Genomic DNA, 19,524 nt, shown 5'->3' with positions numbered 1-19,524 from the left:
GCTGATAGTCAGATAATAGCCTACTTATTAAGTACAGAGGCCAGACTAGGAGTTGCACTGAAATGAGCAGCGTATTGTCTCTGTGGGATTCAGATGTAAACACTAAATCATTGCCCTGTGCCTACAGCTGATGATTAAAAAGAAGTTAGCAGTAGCATAAATGTGCTCGCCTGCCCTGTGCGTACAAGCACCACAAAGCAACTCTGGATGCTCTTTCCTTTTGATCCACCCTCACCTTTGGGAGGATCTCTGGAGACAAAGTTCTAGCTGGAAGGGACACACAAGGATCATTGAGTCCAACCTGGACTTTTTGGTGCACAGGAAACCCCAAAATCCCACTCCGTGCAACCCTGAGAGCATTGTCCAAAAGCTCCTTGAGCTCTGGCAGCCTTGGGGCCGTGACCATTCCCTGGAGAGTCTGTTCAGCACACAACCACCCTCTGGGGGTAGAACTTTTCGTAATACCCAACCTAAACCTCCTCTGACAAAGTTTCAGCCATTCCCTTGTATTCTGTCACTGGTCACCAGAGAGCAGAGATGCTCCTCCAGTTCCTTTCATGAGGGACACAAACCTCGATGATGTCTCCCCTCAGTCTCCTTCAGGCTGAACAACCCAAGGACCCTCAGCCACTCCTCTAATGGCTTTCCCGAGACCCTTCGTCATCGCTGTGGCCTCCTGGGGATGCTCCTTAGTAGCTTTAACTCCTCCATATATTGATCGGGGTACCCTAAACCATCCCAGTGCTCCAGCTGCGACCACAGCAGCTCAGGCAGAGCTGGACGTGAAGCCTGGGGGTCCAACCAGCCCCTCCATCTGCTATTCCCAGCTTGTGAGCAACATGGGGCATCACCTGAAAACCCTGCTTTGCTGACGTTCATAGGCGTGTGAGGAAAAAACACGTAATTCCACATAATTCACCCCCACGGGCAGCCTGCCTCCCCTCAGCGATAAACCCCGGGGGTCGATATTGCAGCCTGGAACCGCACGGAGAGCAAAGCGCCGGCAAAATTGACTGTAAATCTTTATTTCAGCTTTGCCCGGTGGAAACAAATCCCTTAAAATCCCTTAAACTTCTCTCTGGAGCACGGGAGTTGGACAGAACCGAATGTTTTGGGCGCTCCTGGCCCGGCCCGGCCCGCAGCGGGTTAAGCTGTGCGCCCACAATGCCTCGCGCCCTGCAACGTCGGCAGCGCCGGGCGGGACCGGGCCGCGGCCGGGACCGGGATCGGCACCGGGATCAGGACCAGCACCGGGATCAGGATCAGGACCGGCACCGAGACCGAGACAGGAGCAGCAGTGTTGCTCAGGGTCGTGGTGCGTCCCCATGGCTCCCCGCGCCGGGGCTCGCCGTGCCGGGGCCGCTCGTGTCCCCCAGCGCAGCGCTGAGGTGGCGGCGCTCAGGCCCGGCCCCCGCACTGTCACACAGGACGGTGCCGAGGGCGGGCGACGTGCGGGTGCCAGGCTGGCGTGGCGGGCAGGAGGCATCACCCTGCCCGCTATTTCAGCTATATCTGTGTTATTTTCTTGCCTAGAAAGCAGAGGCCGGAGGGCTCGGCGGATCCCGGCCATGTTCTGAGGGAGGCTGCAGGACGCCGCTGGGATCCGGGGAGCGCAGGTGTGCCCGAAGGAATCGCCCTTCTCTCGGCCCTGCGAGGCGCTGGGTGAGACGGGTGAGTGTGAAACCACTCGGCTTTAAAAGTGTGCCCCGGTCATTGATGTATTTGCGGAGGAGAACCCTGCCAGCTCCATGGAGATGGGCGCAGTGTGAGATTGCAAAGGTTTCTTTAGCCTCTGTGGCCTTTTTGCACTGGTGGGACTCGCAGGGAGCCTTCAGGACCATGAAGTCACCAGGCCACGTCACCTGCTGACTCTCCGTGTGCTGAATTGCAAAGCTCTTTGCAGGTTGTTTCTGAATTTGCTACTGTATTAGAGGAGCAAAGTCCTGTTAGGTGTTATTTCCACTTCTAGTCCACTTCTGCCTTTTTGCTTATTTAGCAAGTTTCTGGTTAGTTTCATAACCAGAAAACTCATATGGTGTACATGTAGTTTTTGCTCTGGGAGCTGATTGCTTGGGAAATAAGAGTGTGAGATTGGTCTGTGTGAAGCTGTCTCTTTCCACTTTGGAACCCTTGTCAAGAATATTTCTATTCTTCAATGGAAACTTCCTCGAAACTAAACATTTGCTTCACTGCTTATGTCCATTTCTATTAGATCAAAACAATGTATATTTCTTTAAGGTGGCTTCTTTCTTCAGTATTTAGTCATGAAACTTAAACAGCAAGTGGTTATATGTCCAGTTAGTTACCAGGGCTCAGGTTTTTGGTGGTAATCAATGATAATTTGAACCCTTAAAACTTTGTAGGGAAATCATTAAAAGTAAACTAGGCACCTCTAAAGATATTGCCTATTAGAAAGCTTAGAACATGACATTTTTACTTTGTCTTTTATTTCCAAATGCTTTGGTGGAGGAGGACAAGATGAAAAGCTGGTGCCTTTAGTTACCTCCTCCTTTTCTTGGATGTTGTGGTGTGGGTGAAGCTCTGCCTTCCCACCAGACAGACATGATTTGGGCAGGGAACTTGGTGCATGTGGAGTGGGTGTATGTTCAGACTGCAGTTGGCCAAAGTCTTTCAGTTTTTGTTTAAAAAAAGGTAGCGATGGCAGAACCAAAACCAATTGCTTCCACCTTGGAGCTGGAGATCTGAAACTTGTGTATAAGCTCTGAAGGGGGCTGGATATTGGCTTTTGGAGGATGGATGTACCTTTCTGCTTTGTAGACAATTCTTGGCACATGCAGAGTTGGAAGGGGAAGAGATTTTCTTGTTCAGCTCCAGCAGTGCTCATCTGCCATTGAGGCTGGAAGGCCTCTGCATGTAGACTGCCTCTGTTGGTTATTCTGATTGAAAATCTGTGAAAAAGGAGGAAAAGTGGTAAAGGAAAGGTAGGGGTAAGAGAATTGAACATCCAGGCAAAGAGAGGAGCTTTGGAAGCTGTCAGTAATGTACAGGAAGATGCTGGGAAAATTCATTACTGGGGAAGAGGTGTTGGCATGCAAAGAGCAAGCAGCAATAATGGCAGAGAGGGGGGCCCAGAGGGTGCACTGTTGTCTGTCTGGCTATTCCTGCTGAGTTATTTACTTAATTTCTGTGCTGCAGAGGAAGAATTCTACATTATCTCACCAGGGACAGATAGTGGAATTGAAGACAGAGACTGGGAGTCATATAAATGTGTTTATGGTTGTTATTTAGGACATGAGCAAATGCATATAGTGCTATCTCCCTGCCTGCTCACATGCACATGAGTAAGTCAAGGAAGGCTAAATGTTATTGGAATGCTGTTGGAAAAAGTCTGTTTCATTAATGAGGAGTCACTTGACACACTTTCATTCTCCTGTTTTTAATGTTACACAGTTTTACTTAGATTATTGATAAAAATAACTGTGCTCAGTTTTATTTTCATACAGAATGGCAGGACGATTTTATTCACCACTCTTTGCAGTAATTTGTATCACAATTACCTGGTTTTGCCTAAGAAAAAGTAATTAAGGCTGAAAAGGTGGCACATTCTAAACATCAGTGAAAGCACTTCACCTTAAAGTCCACAGAATCAAGCATTTGTCAGCAAGATGTTTCCAGAGGAATAAATGCTTTGGACAAAAAGCAGTGACTTCTGCTACAAACATCCTCTGCTTTTAGCACTGGCAATACGTAGGTTCAACACTGAGCTTCTTTTCTGAGTCATGGTGTCTTAGTGGGTGATGCACAGAACTATTTATTGTACTGCTTTGCTTTAGAGGTTGAACTTGATGTCAGTCATACAAATGCAATTTTTCCTTACCTGGAGCATTTTACCTTTTTAACCACCCTTCCTGTATTTATTAAAGATAAATCCTTCCTCCTTCCCCTAGGGCTGTTGTATGTAACAATCATTTACCTTCTAAAATTATTGTGAGCTTGTTAATTTTATTGATGCTCTAAGGACTTCTGATTATTTATTTAAATAGCCCAGTGAAACAGTTGCATAAAGGTATTTTTTCCTCTCACACCAATGTTTGGTGAAAATATCAACCTGCTGTTTTACACTTTGTATCTGCCTGGCCAATAAGCTTGACATTTAGTAGTTGGTGCTGTTTCTAGCCAGCTTGGTGACTTCTGTCTTTTATTACATCTTAGAAGTTTGTTTTCTGGACTAGAAATGATAAGATGGAGAGGAAGTAAAAAGGAAGAACAGATGTTGTTTATTTTTTAAAGTTAATTTAAATATGATGCTATTAGTTGATAATAGGAATTTATTTTTAATCTAAATTACACTCTTATGCTGCACCCTACCCTATAGTTTTTCTCATCATGAGTGCTTTGTGTACTTTGGGTTTTTCCAGGCCATTTACTGTGTGTGAATCGCATTTTTTGTCTTAATGTGAATTTTATCCATAGCTTGACACCACTCCCTGCTGTTTTCTGCGTCATAAAAATTAGTGTGAGATGATGTGGTCTGCCAGCAAGACATGCCTGTTGAATTACAATATTATTTTGTGTAGAAGATCTCAAGAATTGCCTTAATTTCCTAGAATTCAGTTGACAAACTCAATATTTCTGGAAAATTACAAGTTCTTCTATCATCTAGTAAAGGGCTCTTTTAGCAACATGTTCTGCACTCTGAAGTGTAAGAGTTTCTGCTATTTTTTGCATAGGTCTGATGAGTTGTGTGCATGTGATCTGGTGAAATCATGGATGTTAGGAAGTGCTTTCAGGAAGGGTTGTGGATGGGCCTGGGAGCAGCAGCCAGCAGAGTCTGTTTGATACCACTTGTGTCATAGAAGAATTCCTGTGTTTATCACCCCCTGCCCACTTTTCAACCATGACTGAATTACACCTTTCCACTGGTGGAGTTAAGATGAATAAATCACCCCAAAAGTGCACAGTAAATGGAAAAACAAGATTGTGGGGTTTCTGGTGGTTTGGTTTGTCTGTTTTTCCTCTGCAGCTGGTTGTGAGTCAGTGGTTTAGATTGCAGGCTCTTTGTCACAGAGCTGTGCTTGTGAGGTACTGAGCGTCCTACCAACATCAAATCCCTCATCATGACTTCGTTTCTTTTTCTCCCTTTGCAGAATCATGGCAAGTCCAAGGACAAGGAAAGTCCTCAAGGAAGTCAGAGCACAAGATGAGAACAATGTGAGAAATTATGATCTTTAGATCAGTTTTGTAGAATTGAATTTGCTTTTTACCTACTCCAAATGTGCACTGAGGTCTGTTACAGCTGCTGTTGTCTTTGTGCTGTGGCTCACTAAAGCTAACAAAGAAATTTGGATATCTCATGTATGCATTACAATACATTGCTGAATATTTGGCACAAGTATTTCAGAAGTTCTAGTAATGCTGGAACCCCTGGGGTCTTTTCAACAAGTGGTGCCTGGGGCACAACTGAAATTAAAATATTCCATTTCAAGTAGCTTAATTATACCTTAAATGTGATAGTCCATGGAAAGATTCAGTTTTATTTATATCAATACATTAAATCTTGAATGGTAAATCCAATCATAAAACTGAAGTTGTTGCACTGTATGAGCAATAAAGCTATTTCTAAAGAAAAAAATCTGTTTAGAGCTGCTACCATTTACTGCCAAACTGTAGTGTGACTGAAAAAATGTTCCAGACTTTAAATATTGCATTTTTATTTTGCCAAGAAAACCTCGAGAATTCAGTTTGGTTACTTTCTTTCAAGGCAATAGAAATGAAATCAAAATGAATTCTTTGCAGGGTAATTTCCATTTGCTTGTCTGTATTTCCTCACTGGTTTTTGGTAGTTGGTGCAGTAATTTTTATAATCCAAGCAGCATAAATAAATATTTGAAAGAAGTTTATGATAGCAGGGAAGGTGTTTCCAAACACTAAGAACCCTTCCTTCTGAAAGCATTTTCAGTGTGTGATGTTTTCATGATTTGCCTTCTTGAGCTGTGAAAACTTCCCATGGACAGTGATGACAGATGCAGAAGTAACTGTTTTTCTGTCCCAGGTCTGTTTTGAGTGTGGTGCATTTAACCCCCAGTGGGTGAGTGTGACCTATGGAATTTGGATCTGCCTGGAGTGCTCAGGAAAACACCGAGGCTTGGGAGTTCACCTCAGGTCAGCCTTTCCAACACACCAAGGACTGAATGGCAGAACCTCAGGGTTCATTATGGCTCTGAACAGCATATGTTGGTTTGGAATGTATAGAATGTCTCCAATCCAACATTTCACTGGCAGTTCTGCTTCATGCTCCTCTCCAAATTGGGCTTTGCTCTCTGTGCCTTTTCTGTAACTAGTTGCTTATAAAACTAGTCTGAAAAACAGCTTTATTCTATTCAGGAGATTTCTTTTTTCCTTGTAATGTAAATGATAGTTTTTGTTGTTTTCCAAGAACTGTGCTCAGCTGAGATGGGGGTCTATAAAATAAGAACTATTTGGGGTTCTGGAGACCCCATAGGGTCAGAGCAGGAAACAGTTACTCACATGAGGAAAGGAGTGGAAGTCCAGGAGGGAAATCACCAAAGCAAGGAGGCCATTCAGAAGTACATTCTTTGCTTTTCCAGGGTTGATTTGAGGCTCATTAGTGAGTAGAAGTTGCATAGGAAAGGAGCCTTTTTAACTGTTCTGTGTGTGGCATGGAAGAAAAGATGAAATTTCTGAGACGAGGACATAGAATCATAAAATTGCCAAGGTTGGAAAATACCTCTTAAGATCATTGACTCCAACTGTCAAAATACATGATAATAGACAGGAAAAAAAATCACAGAGTGAAGTATGGGAAAAGTTTCTGTTACATAGTGGGCTAGATTAATTTCTGGACTTTGAAGGAAGCTGCTTTTTCAGTCACTTGCCTTCTGTTGACTGTCTCCTTTAAATGCCAATAAATGACATGATTTTGGCTTATTTCAGTGAGGATCTGCCCACCTTCTTATGATGATCTGTCTTTCTGTACTTGGAGAGTGTTCTCTAAGATGTTTATACTCTCAACTTTTGAGATAGGTTGTAATAAGTATTTTTTTGTCCCTGTTGATACAGCATGAAATTATAACAAGCTGTGATCTAAATTTAATCTTTTTTTTAAACCTGTTTTTCAGTTTTGTACGTTCTGTAACCATGGACAAGTGGAAGGACATTGAGCTGGAGAAAATGAAAGCAGGAGGTAACAGCAAATTCCGACAGTTCTTGGAGTCTCAAGATGATTATGATCCATGCTGGACAATGCAAGAGAAGTACAACAGCAAAGCTGCAGCTCTGTTTAGAGACCAGGTAGGCTCAGTTTTAGGTGTTTTCTCACCCCTGTGATCTGAAAATATCACACTTGGTTTTGAAAGGAAGGAAATTACAGTTTTTTGAACCTCTGCAGTGGTTCCTGAAAAGGTAAATGTGAGAGAGTGGAATCCTGGAAGAGTTAATGTAAACCTGAGTGAGTTCATGGCTCAAGTATTTGGCAGAAGAGAAAAGGAATGTTGTCCTGCCAGGGAGATAAGGTGGGGTTAGGAAAGAGTGTCTTGGGCAGGCACCCTCTCTAGTTTAGCCCAAGGGTATCCCAAGGGTCTGGTACCTCAGAGCTGGCAGTCCAGGACTGCCCTCTTGGGACCCTAAAGGTCTTAGAGTTCTTCCCAAGTCTGGTAAGAGTTTTCTATTGAGACTTTCATTTCTGCATTTAGCTGAGGTAGCTCTGATTTTCTGTGCTGCAGTTTTTTGCAGCTGTTCAGTCAGTGGAGCTGTCTCAGTTCTCAATTCATTACCTCAGCTGTACAGTTCTGTCCAAAGTGATTTGATAAATCTTTAGTGTGTGTAGTAACATACAACAATAATGTAGTTTTGTTCCTCCATTTCTCTGTGACTAATGCTTACACCTCTTAATTAACCCAGTCTTTCCTCTTCAAACCAAGCCTGCCTCTTTGAGGAAATTGTCTAATTCTCTATTTCAGCTGCCTGAAATAAAACCAGTGTTCTATTCAACATCAGAACCTTGGAGTCAGAAAAAATTTGGTTTCTTGTGAAAAGAAGTTAAGTGATCCAGCAGCAAATTGGAAAAATTACTTGTCCTCATGTTACAGAAGCAGTTTATAATTTATATGAAGTCTCTAACTTGGCATTCTTGACTATTCTGCTTCTTGTAGGTAGCTACAGTAGCTGAAGGCAAGGAGTGGTCCATTGAAACTTCTCCTGCCAGGAACTGGACCCCACCTCAGCCTAAAATGTCTCTGTCATCTGCTCACCGGTACGTGCCCTGCTTACCCTGCTGCTGTTGGTACAGATACAGCATCAAAACCTGATGGTTTCATGTCTGCTGGGTTTACCCTGTTGGTGCTGGTGTCTGAACAAGCTGAAGTTATGGACTATGAGGTAGCAGGACTTTGGTTTTGTAATAATTCTCACCCCCTGCACCTGAGCCTTAAACTATGGCAGAGAGAGGTGAGTGAGAGCAGGGAAGAAGCCATGCTTGTTTTATCCTGGCTGGTAATGCACCTGAAATTGGACATTTGTGTCGCTCACAGGTAGTGTGTGACATCCTCACCTTAACTGTGGTGCTGTGCCAGTTTGGGGTTGGATGCCAGGGAAAAAGAAACAGACTTTTCCCTTCTGCTGCTAATTACCAGGGGAGCATCAAAGCTCTGTACCACAGCAATTCTGTTGTTCTGCTTTTGCATGTAGTGTTTGTTACTGTGTGCACTAAAGACCCTAGTTAACTGCAAAAGCAGTTGTAAATCAAAGGAACAAGAGCTTCATGCCTTTTAGTGGTTGCATTAGAGTTCCCTTCTTGATAGATGGAATAAATAATCAATTTCTAACCTGTATTATGGTGATATACATCAAGCTGTACTGCTGAGCTGGTGGGTTTTGCTTAACATGGCTTTGATTCTTCAATGTTTTATTTCAGTTCTGCTGGACAATCTCAGACTGCAACTGCCTCTTCTGACAAGGCTTTTGAAGACTGGTTAAATGATGATGTCAGCTCCTACCAAGGGTAATGCAATATTTACTGACTTTCTGTGTGTCTCTCCGTTTAGCATAACAAAATGTTTGAAGCATTGAAGAAAAATTTTGTAACTTCAGTCAGTATTGTGGTGGGTCCCAAACCAGGGAATTCTGGTTGTATGTTGTACCTTACAGTGATTTGAGTTAAACAGAGGCATTTATAAAGCTTCTTTCATTCCTTTTCTCATTTTCATGTGTCGCTTTATTAGGATTTACTCAGCTTTCTGATGTCAGTGATTTGTTAAACCTGGAGAATCATTAAGACCACATTAGCTTTCACAGAGGAAATTATATTGTGCTAGGATTCCTCAGTGGATCCTTGGTGTTTTGATGAAGTGAGTAGTTTTGTGTTTTGGGTGCTGGGTGCTACTTTATATTCCAGGTGCAAAAACAATTGCCATCCTTCTGTGCTTTTCAGTTCTTGTTTAATGTTTTTAATGGCTGCATGCTGATACAAGGACTGTTTATTCCTCTTCCTGTGGCAGTGGCCAAGAGAATCGCTATGTGGGGTTTGGAAACACAGTAAACCCTCCAAAAAAAGAGGATGACTTCCTGAATAATGCCATGTCCTCATTGTACTCGGTAAGGAATTGCTTGGAGCTTTCTGAATTACTGTTTTCTTCAGGTTTAGCCCCTGGTATGGGAGAACATTAATGCAGAGGAGAAATTAAAGACTGCAGGTGGTTATGGAGAAATGCAGAGTATTGGTTGTATTCTCAAAGAGTGGAGAAGATACTGGTGGACTTTACCAGGCAAAACGGAGAAACTTGAGCAGAACTTAATTATGTCTGGTATCAGTTCACAGAAATAAGTGAGGATATAGCAATGGATTAAGAAATAATAATCAAGGGGGCTGAAGGAAAAACATATCATCACCTATAAGGAATAGCTAAGTCTGTTAACCATATTAGGGATGTTCAGAAGAAAACAACTGAAATGTGTGTTTATGTGGGTGCCAGAATCCCTGAGCAGTGATGAAAACATTTGAAATACTTGTGACAGGGTGTGAAGAGATAACAGCATATGGCTGAACAGTTGTCGTGATTCAAGTAGAGATAGTGAAAGATGTATTGTTGAAATAAAATGGGAATAAAGTCAGAGGCAGTCAGGGCCATACTGCTGCTTTGATAGGCTCAAAGTCACAGTGCTGAGCAATATTTGGGGTGTGCAGTCATTTGGAAGTACAGTAAGGAATTCTACCAAGGTTAGTGACCAACAGCCCTCTGTAGAGCCTCACTACCTAAATACTCACACCAAGTCCCACTGTTTATTTAAAAATAAATAAATGAATAACTTCACTAGAACTTACCAGAGAAAAGTAATGCCTGAGCCTTTGAACAGGTTGGTCACTATATTCCACGTGATCCCACAGGTCAGCTAAATATTTTCTAGGTATCTCACAGTTTTAAGCCAAAGAGTTCAGATTAGAAAGCACATCTGCAGTGTGTTGCAGGTGAGCTAAGGCAGCCAAGGAGAGGCAGCTCTGTTCCTGTTCCTGTGAGCCATTCTGTGAGTGCAGGATCTCCCTGAATGTCCTGGCTGGGATGCCCTCGTGTGAGCACAGACACACATTGCAGTGTGTCCTGAAGCCCTGTATTTCTGGGACACTGAGTTCCTTCCATGAGTGTTCATCCTGAAGAGGAAAACAATTTGTCTTCCACTGCACGGGATGATTTTTCCCCACACTTGTACATATTTTTAGCAGAGTAACATCTGAAACACTCTGGCTTGTTGAAATTCACACAAATACTGGGAGTTCATTACTGTATTTCAGTTAAATGAGAGGCTCTAATTTTTCTCTGAGTAGCAGGTAGTTCTTACAACTACAGGACCAGCTGTATTAGAGCATTTTGACTTAAGCTAATCTGTTTTAATTAATACTTTATTATTTGCTATTACTATTCATATACAGCTCATGACTTTCTTGTTTTCTTTAAAGGGATGGAGCAGTTTTACAACTGGAGCAAGCAAAATTGCCTCAGCTGCTAAAGAGGGTGTAAGTAAATAAAATGTGGTTTAGTTAGCAGTGGAATGCCAGAGGTGGTATTGGGGGTATTCTTTTTTCACTGTGAAATTCTGCCAAAGCTCCATTGCCTTGGAGAGGATCATGCAGCATTTCTAAATGCATGTCTTTAAAAATCAAAGGGTTTATTCCAGGTAAACCTGCTTGTATTTGCTTCTCTTCACAGGCTACCAGATTTGGATCTCAAGCAAGTCAAAAGGTGATTATAGATTTAGCTCTTACTCCATCTAATTGTCTTTAAGTGCCATGTGTTTGCCTGCACCAATTGATTTAGATTGGATAATCAGCAGACCAGTGTGCTTTTCCTTCTTAGTGCACAGTAGTGTTTAGTTGTAGCTTTTAATTCCATGGGAATTGCAATCAGCTGCAGTGATCAAATTAAGCAAGAGATAAATAGGGATGCTCTGCTGTTTGTTCCTGTTGGATGTGTTGGAGAGGCTGCAGAGCTTGCAAACTTAACAAACCTCTGGTTTAGTTCTGTGAATCTTAAATGTGGTCTAGCTTGAAGTAGTTTTCTTTAGTGATGCAATACAATGCAAGCCAGCTTCCCATGGCTAAAGCCTAATAAGATGTGACAAGTTTGAACTGCTCAATATCATTAATAAATCAACTTGCTTGTGTGTGTTTAAAAAGTAGCAATGACAAAAGGATTTCATTTATCAAACTGGGGTTAAAACAGAGACAGTCAGACCTGTTTACACAGAACTCTGACATATGCAAGGAAAAGTTTTAAATTCAAATGTAAAAGTGAAAAAATAATGTGATTCTTAATTTGCCCAGTTCTGAGTGAGATGCAGATATTTATAGGTGTTCAGAGAGGTCTATGCACTGGGATATTAATCCTTCAAATGGCCAAACTTGGGCATGTGTGCAACAAAAATGTCTTGTTAAAGCACCCAAACATCCTACTTCAAAGCTTTGAAATTGCTTGGTTTAAGAAAAACTAAGTTTTCCCCAGGTCTTCCTCTTCACTCCCTCTGGCAGTTTTCCTTTTGTAATAAAAGCTGCCCTTTCTTTAGTATTATTAATAACTATAATATTAAGTTTAAAAGCTCATCACATCTACTGACAAGGACTACAGCAACATGATGCTCTACAGCCTAAGCTGTGTTACTGAAGGTTAAATTTTGTTCCTTCTGACCCTTTGCAGAACAGATTTAATACATTTTTAATGCACTACATTGGCTAAAAGTTCATGTGGGGTCCAGTGACCAAACACATTCACTCTCTCTTGTCAGTAGATGTAAAAAGTTGAAAAAAGGTTTATGATACTTAACTTGCCTGAAAAAATGCTGCCAATTTTTTGCTAAAAGCTGCTTCTACCTTCCTTGCTCTTTTCTCTTTTGCTCTCTGGGTAAAGTTTTGGGGCTACAAGCAGCAGCCAGAGCCGGTAACACCCTCACATCTGTTCTTGTGCATGGACTCCTTGTCTGTTCGTGCTGAATATGTGCATTTGCTCCTGAGCTGTCTTTTCTTTCTCTGCCTTACATCAAACCTGTTTAGAAAAATGTTGTGTGTTTTGTATGGTAACATTTCTTCAAACCTACTTAAAATTTGTGAAGTTGGATAGAGATACTCAAGCTGTGCACTGTCTGAAAGTTGACTGTGCTGCTGTCCACACTCTGATGATTTCAGGATTTCTGTTTGCATGTCTGCCCCAGGAATGTGCCAGGAGCTGGGTGTTGCTGGAAGGCAGACACTTGGATGAGGTGTTTGTTATGGTGGTTAGAGTGCTGTCTGAAATTCAGCAACAGGAAGGAAGGATGCAGTGATTTAGATGAAAATACAGTTATACCCAAATCTTTCCATTCCACATGTACAAAATTATGTGGCTGAGTAAGAGATCAGATAAAAATTCTTCCTAATTCTAGCAGTGACTCTACTTGGACACCTGAACTGTTAGTCTGGGTGTGTTACACTCTTTATTACCAAACATAAACACTTTGCTGGGTTCAGTAGACTCCAGAGGGTTTTTCAAAGGTGAGAACACCCCTTTCTTGTTTTTCTTAAACACTTTGTAGCCTCACTTCCAAAGGCAACAATCCCTTTGTGATTTGCATTCATGTTTCTCACTAGGTGGAAGTAGGATTTCCTTTTGCCTTTGCTTCTCAAAGAATTTTTATCCTGTGAGGAGTAGAAGTACTGGAGCTGATGGCTGGGCAAAGGGGAGATCCTGGGAATGCTGTGGCTTGGGGAAAGGCTTCTTACACACCTGGGAGTCTGTGGAGGAAAGATGTTGAAGGTGCTCCATTCCCAAGAAGAACATGAGTAGCAATGGTAGTAATCAAATATAAACCCTTAGGAAATCAAACTTGGCATATTGGCCCTTTTGGATTAACCAGGAGAATTCTGGAGGCACTCAGTATGATATGGCACTTCTGAAGAAAGTTTAAATCTGTCAAGGGCTTTTCATAGTAGTAGGGCAAGGAATGATTTCAAACTCTTCTAAACCTGCTGTCCTTATCAGCTTTGCCTTAGGAAAGTAATTTTGTGACTTGGACTGTGGGTTTACATTTTTGTAAGCTGCCTCTGAGGTACAATATCCTTGTGCATCTTGTTCTGGATTGCAACAGATTTCTGCACTTCATTGTTTTTTCTCCCTGCAAATCTGGAGCTTTAAAGAAAATAACAAAAATCTTCTGTCACAACTTTGGCTCTTGTGTATTGCTCAGAAACACTTGGGCTTTTACTAACAGATAATAATTGAAGCACTACAAGACAGAGAAATTGGGAGAAAATCAGCTAAAAAGATCTACTTCTATGAGTAATTTAATTAGTATGGAAAAATAAGGGAGAATGAGGACAGTTCTTCCAAATATTCAGCTGCAGGCATTAGCAAGGGCCCCATCCTCAAAACTGTTGCTGGTTGCACCATTGCTTCTGCTTCCAGTGCAAGGTCAGACTTTGCTTGAGCTCTGGGCATCTATTGCCATGTGTATCTGATTTTAATTTATTGTCTTTTAATGTCTTCTGCAGCACTTTGTGTGTGCTTTTCAGCTTTTCATTCTGCTTGTATGAATCAAAGCTAAAGCCTTCTTGTGTTTTTGGAGATACTGCTGAGAAATGAGCCTGCAGAAGTTGTTGGCTGTGGGTTTTTATTGTTTTTTTTTTTTTTTAAGAAATTATAACTGACTTTGTTTTTGTTTTGCTTTTAAATAGGCATCAGAGTTAGGTCAGACATTAAATGAAAATGTTCTCAAACCTGCACAGGAAAAGGTAACTTTGGACCTAGTAAATGGCTTGCAGAAAAATGCTTGTGCTCACTCAGGGAGTGGTTGATTCCTGCTGCCACAGCTGCCCAGGTTCTCAGGGGGTCTTTCTGCATCAAATAACTCCAAGTTAGGCTGTTATCTGAGAAATGTTAATGAGGGTAAACTCCCTCCACCTACCTCTCTCATGTCCACCTGAGTCTGTCACATTCTCTCTTGCTGGATACCATTTTGTGGATTTCATGCTTTCAATAATGGAAGATGGAACAAGGGGGAAATGCACCCTAAATGGATATAAAAATCAGTTGTTTAAATATATATATATTTATATCTATTAGTAGTTGTATCTTGGAGTGTTAAGTTCCTAGTGTTTTACCTACCTGCCAGCTTTATTTTAATTCAGTCAAACATCTTTGAGCCATTTGAAGAGAATGTTTTAATCATATTGCAAACTAATTCCTCTTCCATTACCTTTATTAATTTATCATTTTTTACATGGCATTTCAAACCACAGGAGAAGACTCTAATTGGTTTTCTATTCCCTAGAATTATCCACAGCTTATTTCAGAGGGCTTAGATGCATTATTTTCAGGGTTATTTTTTAGGGTGCATTTCCTTGAGCTGCTTTTTATTTTGTAGGACGATTTAATGAGAAATTACGCATTTTGTGTTTAAAAAAAAAGAGATCCATTTCCCTTAGGATGTTGTGCTGTTAGTTCTAAATAAGTGTTACTTTCTGAAATAATTATTCTCTATATGGTTATACAAAATAACTTGCTTTGGAACAACTGCCATTTTTTAAGTGGTGAAAGGTACCTGTTGTATTGTGTTCCACCAAAATTCAAAGCCCTTTTAATATTTAAATGAGCATCTATAAAAGAGAATAAAAGGGATCTGATATGTTTCTTAACACAGTCTTTACATGCAGTCGAATATATTGATAAAGCTTCATGTTTGCAGATGTTTTTTGTACTTGTGTTTTATTGCTCAGCAATAGTGTAATGATACCTGGACTGTGTTTAAATGATACCTTTCTCAAACTGGGTGTGATACCTTCCTCAAACTGGCGTTTTAGCCACAGAAAATTCCCACAAACTCAAAGGACTGAGCTTCACTCCACTATAGATCAACAGACTTCATATATAATTTTCTTAACTTAGCTTTGACTTAAATCTATTTTGATTCAGTTTGGAGTTGAGTTTCTTGACATTTTAGCTGTTAAGCACGAATGGGGTTGTCTGAAGGTTTCAGTAATACTTTGTTTTATGACTAATTACCAATACTTTGGTCCACATAGGTGAAAGAGGGGAAAATATTTGAGGAGGTCACCACGGGGGTATCACATTTGGCCAGCAAGGTATGAGGTGGCCTGCCTGGCTTTAAGGAGGCCAAACAAGTCAAGCCAGTCTCCATATTCTCATAAAAATAATACAAAACCCCAAAAATAATACAACCTCCCAAAGTGCAGCTTTGGTCTGTGCTTGTGCTGAATAGAGAAATTTGGAAAGTGGAATTTTTCAGCGGGAATTTTCTGTTGGGGTGTTTGAAGCTGCACAGGCATGATGGTGTCCTCTTAATAATTTGAATGAGGACATGGGGTGGTTATAAACAGCAAAGAAAATGTGTGGGGGAATATGGAGACAGCTTGTGTTCCACTGGTACAGTAAAAGCTGCTAATGCTCTGCACCTTTCTCCTTTGCCTTCCGCTGCTCTCGGTGACGTGGTAAGTGTGGCTGAGGCTGCCAAGCACAGAAATCTGCACAAACTAACAACTGCTGGGGTAACTTGCATGGTTTTACCCAGGAGTGTGTCTCTTCTAGCACTGGGAAAGTCAGCACTGGAAACTCTCCCATAGACCAGCTCAGTGTCTTAAGTGTTGGTATACTGTTTTAATAAAATAAAATAAATAATGTTACATGTTCTGTTTAGAGCCTGGCAACTCTCAGGCTGAATTCTGGGATTCATCCTCCCTGTCTCTGTCTCAGAATAGTGCCTTCCATGGTGTCACTTCAGAAGTTGTATTTCTAATCCAATTCTAGGACTCAACTTTAGGCCTGTTTTATGTGGGTAGTGAAATAATGCTGAAACAGAGTGAAAGTAGCTGTGTAGAGCAGTAGAAATATAAATACAAGTTACATTAATCATAAAACAGCAGTGCTTTCATTAAGTTTAATTTTATGTAAGGACTAATTCCAGTACTTTTGTCCAGGAAGTCTAGGAGAGGATTCAAAAGGGGTTACAATTCCCGCCTCTTCCAGCAGCACAGTGCTGCCAGATGTATGTTCTTTACATCCACCATGTAACTGCCCATCAGAAGCATTAATGAGCTCTGAGTTAAATGTGTTTGATTTATGGGAACAAGTGGAGGAATTTGTCTGGCTTTTGCTGTTGGACTTGGCAGGAGTGTTGGTTCAGTCCAAATGAATGGAGTGTCTCTTTTTCTCTAGGTTCAGGGAGTTGGGAGTAAGGGATGGAGAGATGTCACCACTTTCTTTTCAGGCAAAGCAGATGATAATTCTGACAGGTAATATTTGTTCTTGCTTTCTATCTCTTTGAACACATAATTTTATCTCCTGTAGATTCTCTGTAGTATAGTAGTGAAAGGTAATTTTTCAATATTAAGAACTTATTCTGTCTTTGCTGATAGTGCTCCTCTGTGTAATAGGGAGGAATTCAATATAACTTTGTTTATAACTGTTCTTAAATTGAGAACAAAGCAGTGCACATATTTTGGTTTAACACTTGCTCCAAATGCACATTCTCTATCCCTGGGCTTGTTAAATCTCTTAACAAAATCTGTGAATTGGACAACAAGCTTATGTCATTTGGAATAATATTTAGTTCTTCCTTTATCATCAAGGGATTTTTTTTAAGCAAAGAGCAGTAGAATTATGGTTTTCTTTGGGGTCATTTATTTTTACTGTTACGTTTGGCATAACTAATTTATTTCTACCTTCCTTTCCCCCCCATCCCCCAGTAGACCAGCTGAGGGAGACAGCTACCAGAACAGTGGAGGGGAGGGCTACCAGAACAATGCTGTAGATCAAAGCTTCTGGGATACCTTTGGCAACTCAGATGCACCAAAAGCTCATAAATCTCCAAGCAGTGAGAGCTGGACCTATGTGGACAATTCCACAGAGAAGAAGAGCTCGGATAGCTGGGACGTGTGGGGCTCGGGAACGGTCTCCAACAAGAACAGTAACAGCGACAGCTGGGAAAACTGGGAGACCAACTGGGAGAACACAGGAGGGGAGAGCAAGACCAGAAAACCTCCTAAGGCAACAAAAAATGCATGGGATGACTTTTAGAACTCTGTTAACCCTGCTCTGCACAGCTGGGAAAGGGAGGCTGTGCTGGTTGATGGAGGGGAGGAAGTTTTACACACACCTGGAGTATCATGGCTGACCTTTCTGATCTGTTTGTGCTTCCCATTCATTCTCCTTCCTTCTACCCCGGTATAGGGAAAAAAAAAAGTAGCATCTGAATCTTTTCTTACATAATGGTGGCTCTCCCTTTTTTAAAGATAGTGATAAGTATATTCTCCTTGCACTATTGGAGCTGGCTACAGCAACTTTCTTAACACAAATGTTAATGGAGAGAAACCAGTGCAAGGACACTTCCATGGCACAACCTTGCATGTGTAGGTTAATAGGTGTTCATCCAGTCCTCATCTAATTTGAGATTTGGGGTGTTTAATGCAAACAAAGGACAAGGTGTGACTTGGAAAGACAGCCATTAACTGGGCAAGCTGCAGTTGGATACATCAAGTTCTAATGCCTTATGGATTGCTCTGACTACAGGAGGTCTGGCAATTCAAGATGGTCTTTAACATATTTTTTATTGAAGCTTTGTTTTTAAACATTGTGACATTATTTTTTTTAGTAGTTGAAAACTTATTTTTCTCCTTTAGAATTCAGAAGGAATCTAGAGCTAGATAATAATTTGTGTAAACTTAAAGGATTGACCTGAGCTCTCAAGGGATATCCAGAATGGCTTTATTTGCCCACCTTACTCAATGGATTGAGTTTGCACTCAATTTTAGTTTCTGCTACACAGAAAAGCAAAGCTGGGGTGTTTTCCTTCCTCACCTACACCCTTGCCCCAGTTTGAGTATTTTATGTACTCTTTTTTTCTCTTTCTTCCTTTTATCTATGTAGTATTTTATTAATGCTGTTGAAAAATTAGTCTTTCTGCTGCTTATGTCCTTCCGGACATTTGTTTGGCAACTTGGCAGCAAAAAAAAAAAAAAAATTATAAAGAAGATTCCAGCAAGAAAAAATGAGTGGAAAATACAAAAAACATTGAGGAAAAAGCCTGGCAGCAAGCCCCTTTCAAGATGAGTAGATGTCTGGATTTAATAGTGAAATTTAATTTAAGCAGATGTTTTCCAAACGGTTCTTTAGTGTGTCAAGCTATATCTCTGTTTCTGTCATATATTTCTCCACATTTTTTCCTGGATCTTGTTAAAGAAACACTATTTTGGAAACATGAGAACTTCTTTGTCAGCATTAAGGACTGGAACAGGAGATTCAGTTATGTGTCAGTTTTGACCCAACAAATCTCTTTGCATGACACAAACCATAACTTCTGGAGAAGAATTGTGACTTTTAACATCAGAGGTATCATAGGTATCCCATTTTATTTTGGGGGATGGGTTGTGAATGTACCCTCAGCACGAAAACAATCAGCTCACTTCAGAAATTAAATCATGGTGTTCTCTGTGGTCTGCTTTTCCAGCATGGAGTTCTCTCTGTGAACCCTGTAGATCCTATTACTTACCTAAAAAGCCTTTTCTTTTTAAAACTGGTTAGTTTGTTCAACAACCAACTGAAGATGTCAAAGTTACCTTAAATAACACTCCACTTCTTTTACTTCTCACAGAGGTTTTCCACCAGATAGTAATTCAACAGTTCAAAAAGGAAAGAAAATTAATTTCCTCATAAGTAGCAGATTTTAAAGGCTTAAGTCTGAGTAGAAGTAGCTCTGTTTACAGCCTGAATATGTATTTCTATTTCTGGGATCTTTCAGATGGTGAACAGAGTATTTTTTCCAGTCTCCTCTCACCTTGTTCTGTGAGAGTTGGGATTTCTTTTTGCCCCCTTGCCTCTCCTGAGAGCGTGGTCTGAAGCTCGTGGTCTCTGAGCCTCTGCACACCCAGAGCAGCTCAGAGCCAAGTGCTGCTCCAGGCTGAGCCATTCCCAAGGTGTCCCTGCTGCCACAGACCCTGTGGAAGTGCCAAAGGCACGAGAGCTCTTGGTTTGCAATGCTGCTCATGGAACCATTGGCAGCAGTTCACAGCCT

At 41.2% G+C, this 19,524-nt stretch overlaps 1 protein-coding gene across 13 annotated transcripts; it reads left to right on the top strand.

The window, feature by feature from the left end:
- Positions 1–1,151: 1,151 nt before the first annotated feature.
- On the top strand, positions 1,152–19,524 carry ARFGAP1 (ARF GTPase activating protein 1). 13 transcript variants are annotated; one of them, XM_005489094.4, is made up of 15 exons: positions 1,152–1,315; positions 1,534–1,671; positions 5,109–5,172; positions 6,014–6,123; positions 7,101–7,272; positions 8,133–8,233; positions 8,894–8,980; positions 9,477–9,573; positions 10,931–10,987; positions 11,181–11,213; positions 12,375–12,404; positions 14,174–14,230; positions 15,521–15,580; positions 16,671–16,747; positions 17,204–19,524. In XM_005489094.4, exons 3-15 carry the CDS (start codon positions 5,113–5,115, stop codon positions 17,529–17,531), a joined length of 1,269 nt encoding a protein of 422 aa, XP_005489151.1. In that variant the 5' UTR covers positions 1,152–1,315; positions 1,534–1,671; positions 5,109–5,112; the 3' UTR covers positions 17,532–19,524. The 13 variants fall into 13 exon arrangements, with proteins under 13 accessions (XP_005489151.1, XP_005489150.1, XP_005489154.1 ...); XM_005489093.4 differs by having other exon boundaries at positions 17,201–19,524; XM_074553925.1 differs by lacking the exon at positions 1,152–1,315 and adding an exon at positions 1,333–1,449 and having other exon boundaries at positions 17,201–19,524.

This window comes from Zonotrichia albicollis, chromosome 17 (assembly GCF_047830755.1).
Source record: "Zonotrichia albicollis isolate bZonAlb1 chromosome 17, bZonAlb1.hap1, whole genome shotgun sequence".
NCBI lineage: Eukaryota > Metazoa > Chordata > Aves > Passeriformes > Passerellidae > Zonotrichia > Zonotrichia albicollis.
The sequence above is the reverse complement of the archived record's forward strand: the minus strand, read 5'-3'. Positions and strand labels throughout refer to the sequence as shown.

Coding starts and splice junctions, on each gene's coding strand:
- ARFGAP1 (XM_005489093.4), top strand. CDS start 5,113: ATGGCAAGTCCAAGGACAAGGAAAGTCCTCAAGGAAGTCAGAGCACAA. Junction 5,173..6,013: donor GAGCACAAGATGAGAACAAT/GTGAGAAATTAT, acceptor TTTCTGTCCCAG/GTCTGTTTTGAGTGTGGTGC. Junction 15,581..16,670: donor TATCACATTTGGCCAGCAAG/GTATGAGGTGGC, acceptor CTTTTTCTCTAG/GTTCAGGGAGTTGGGAGTAA.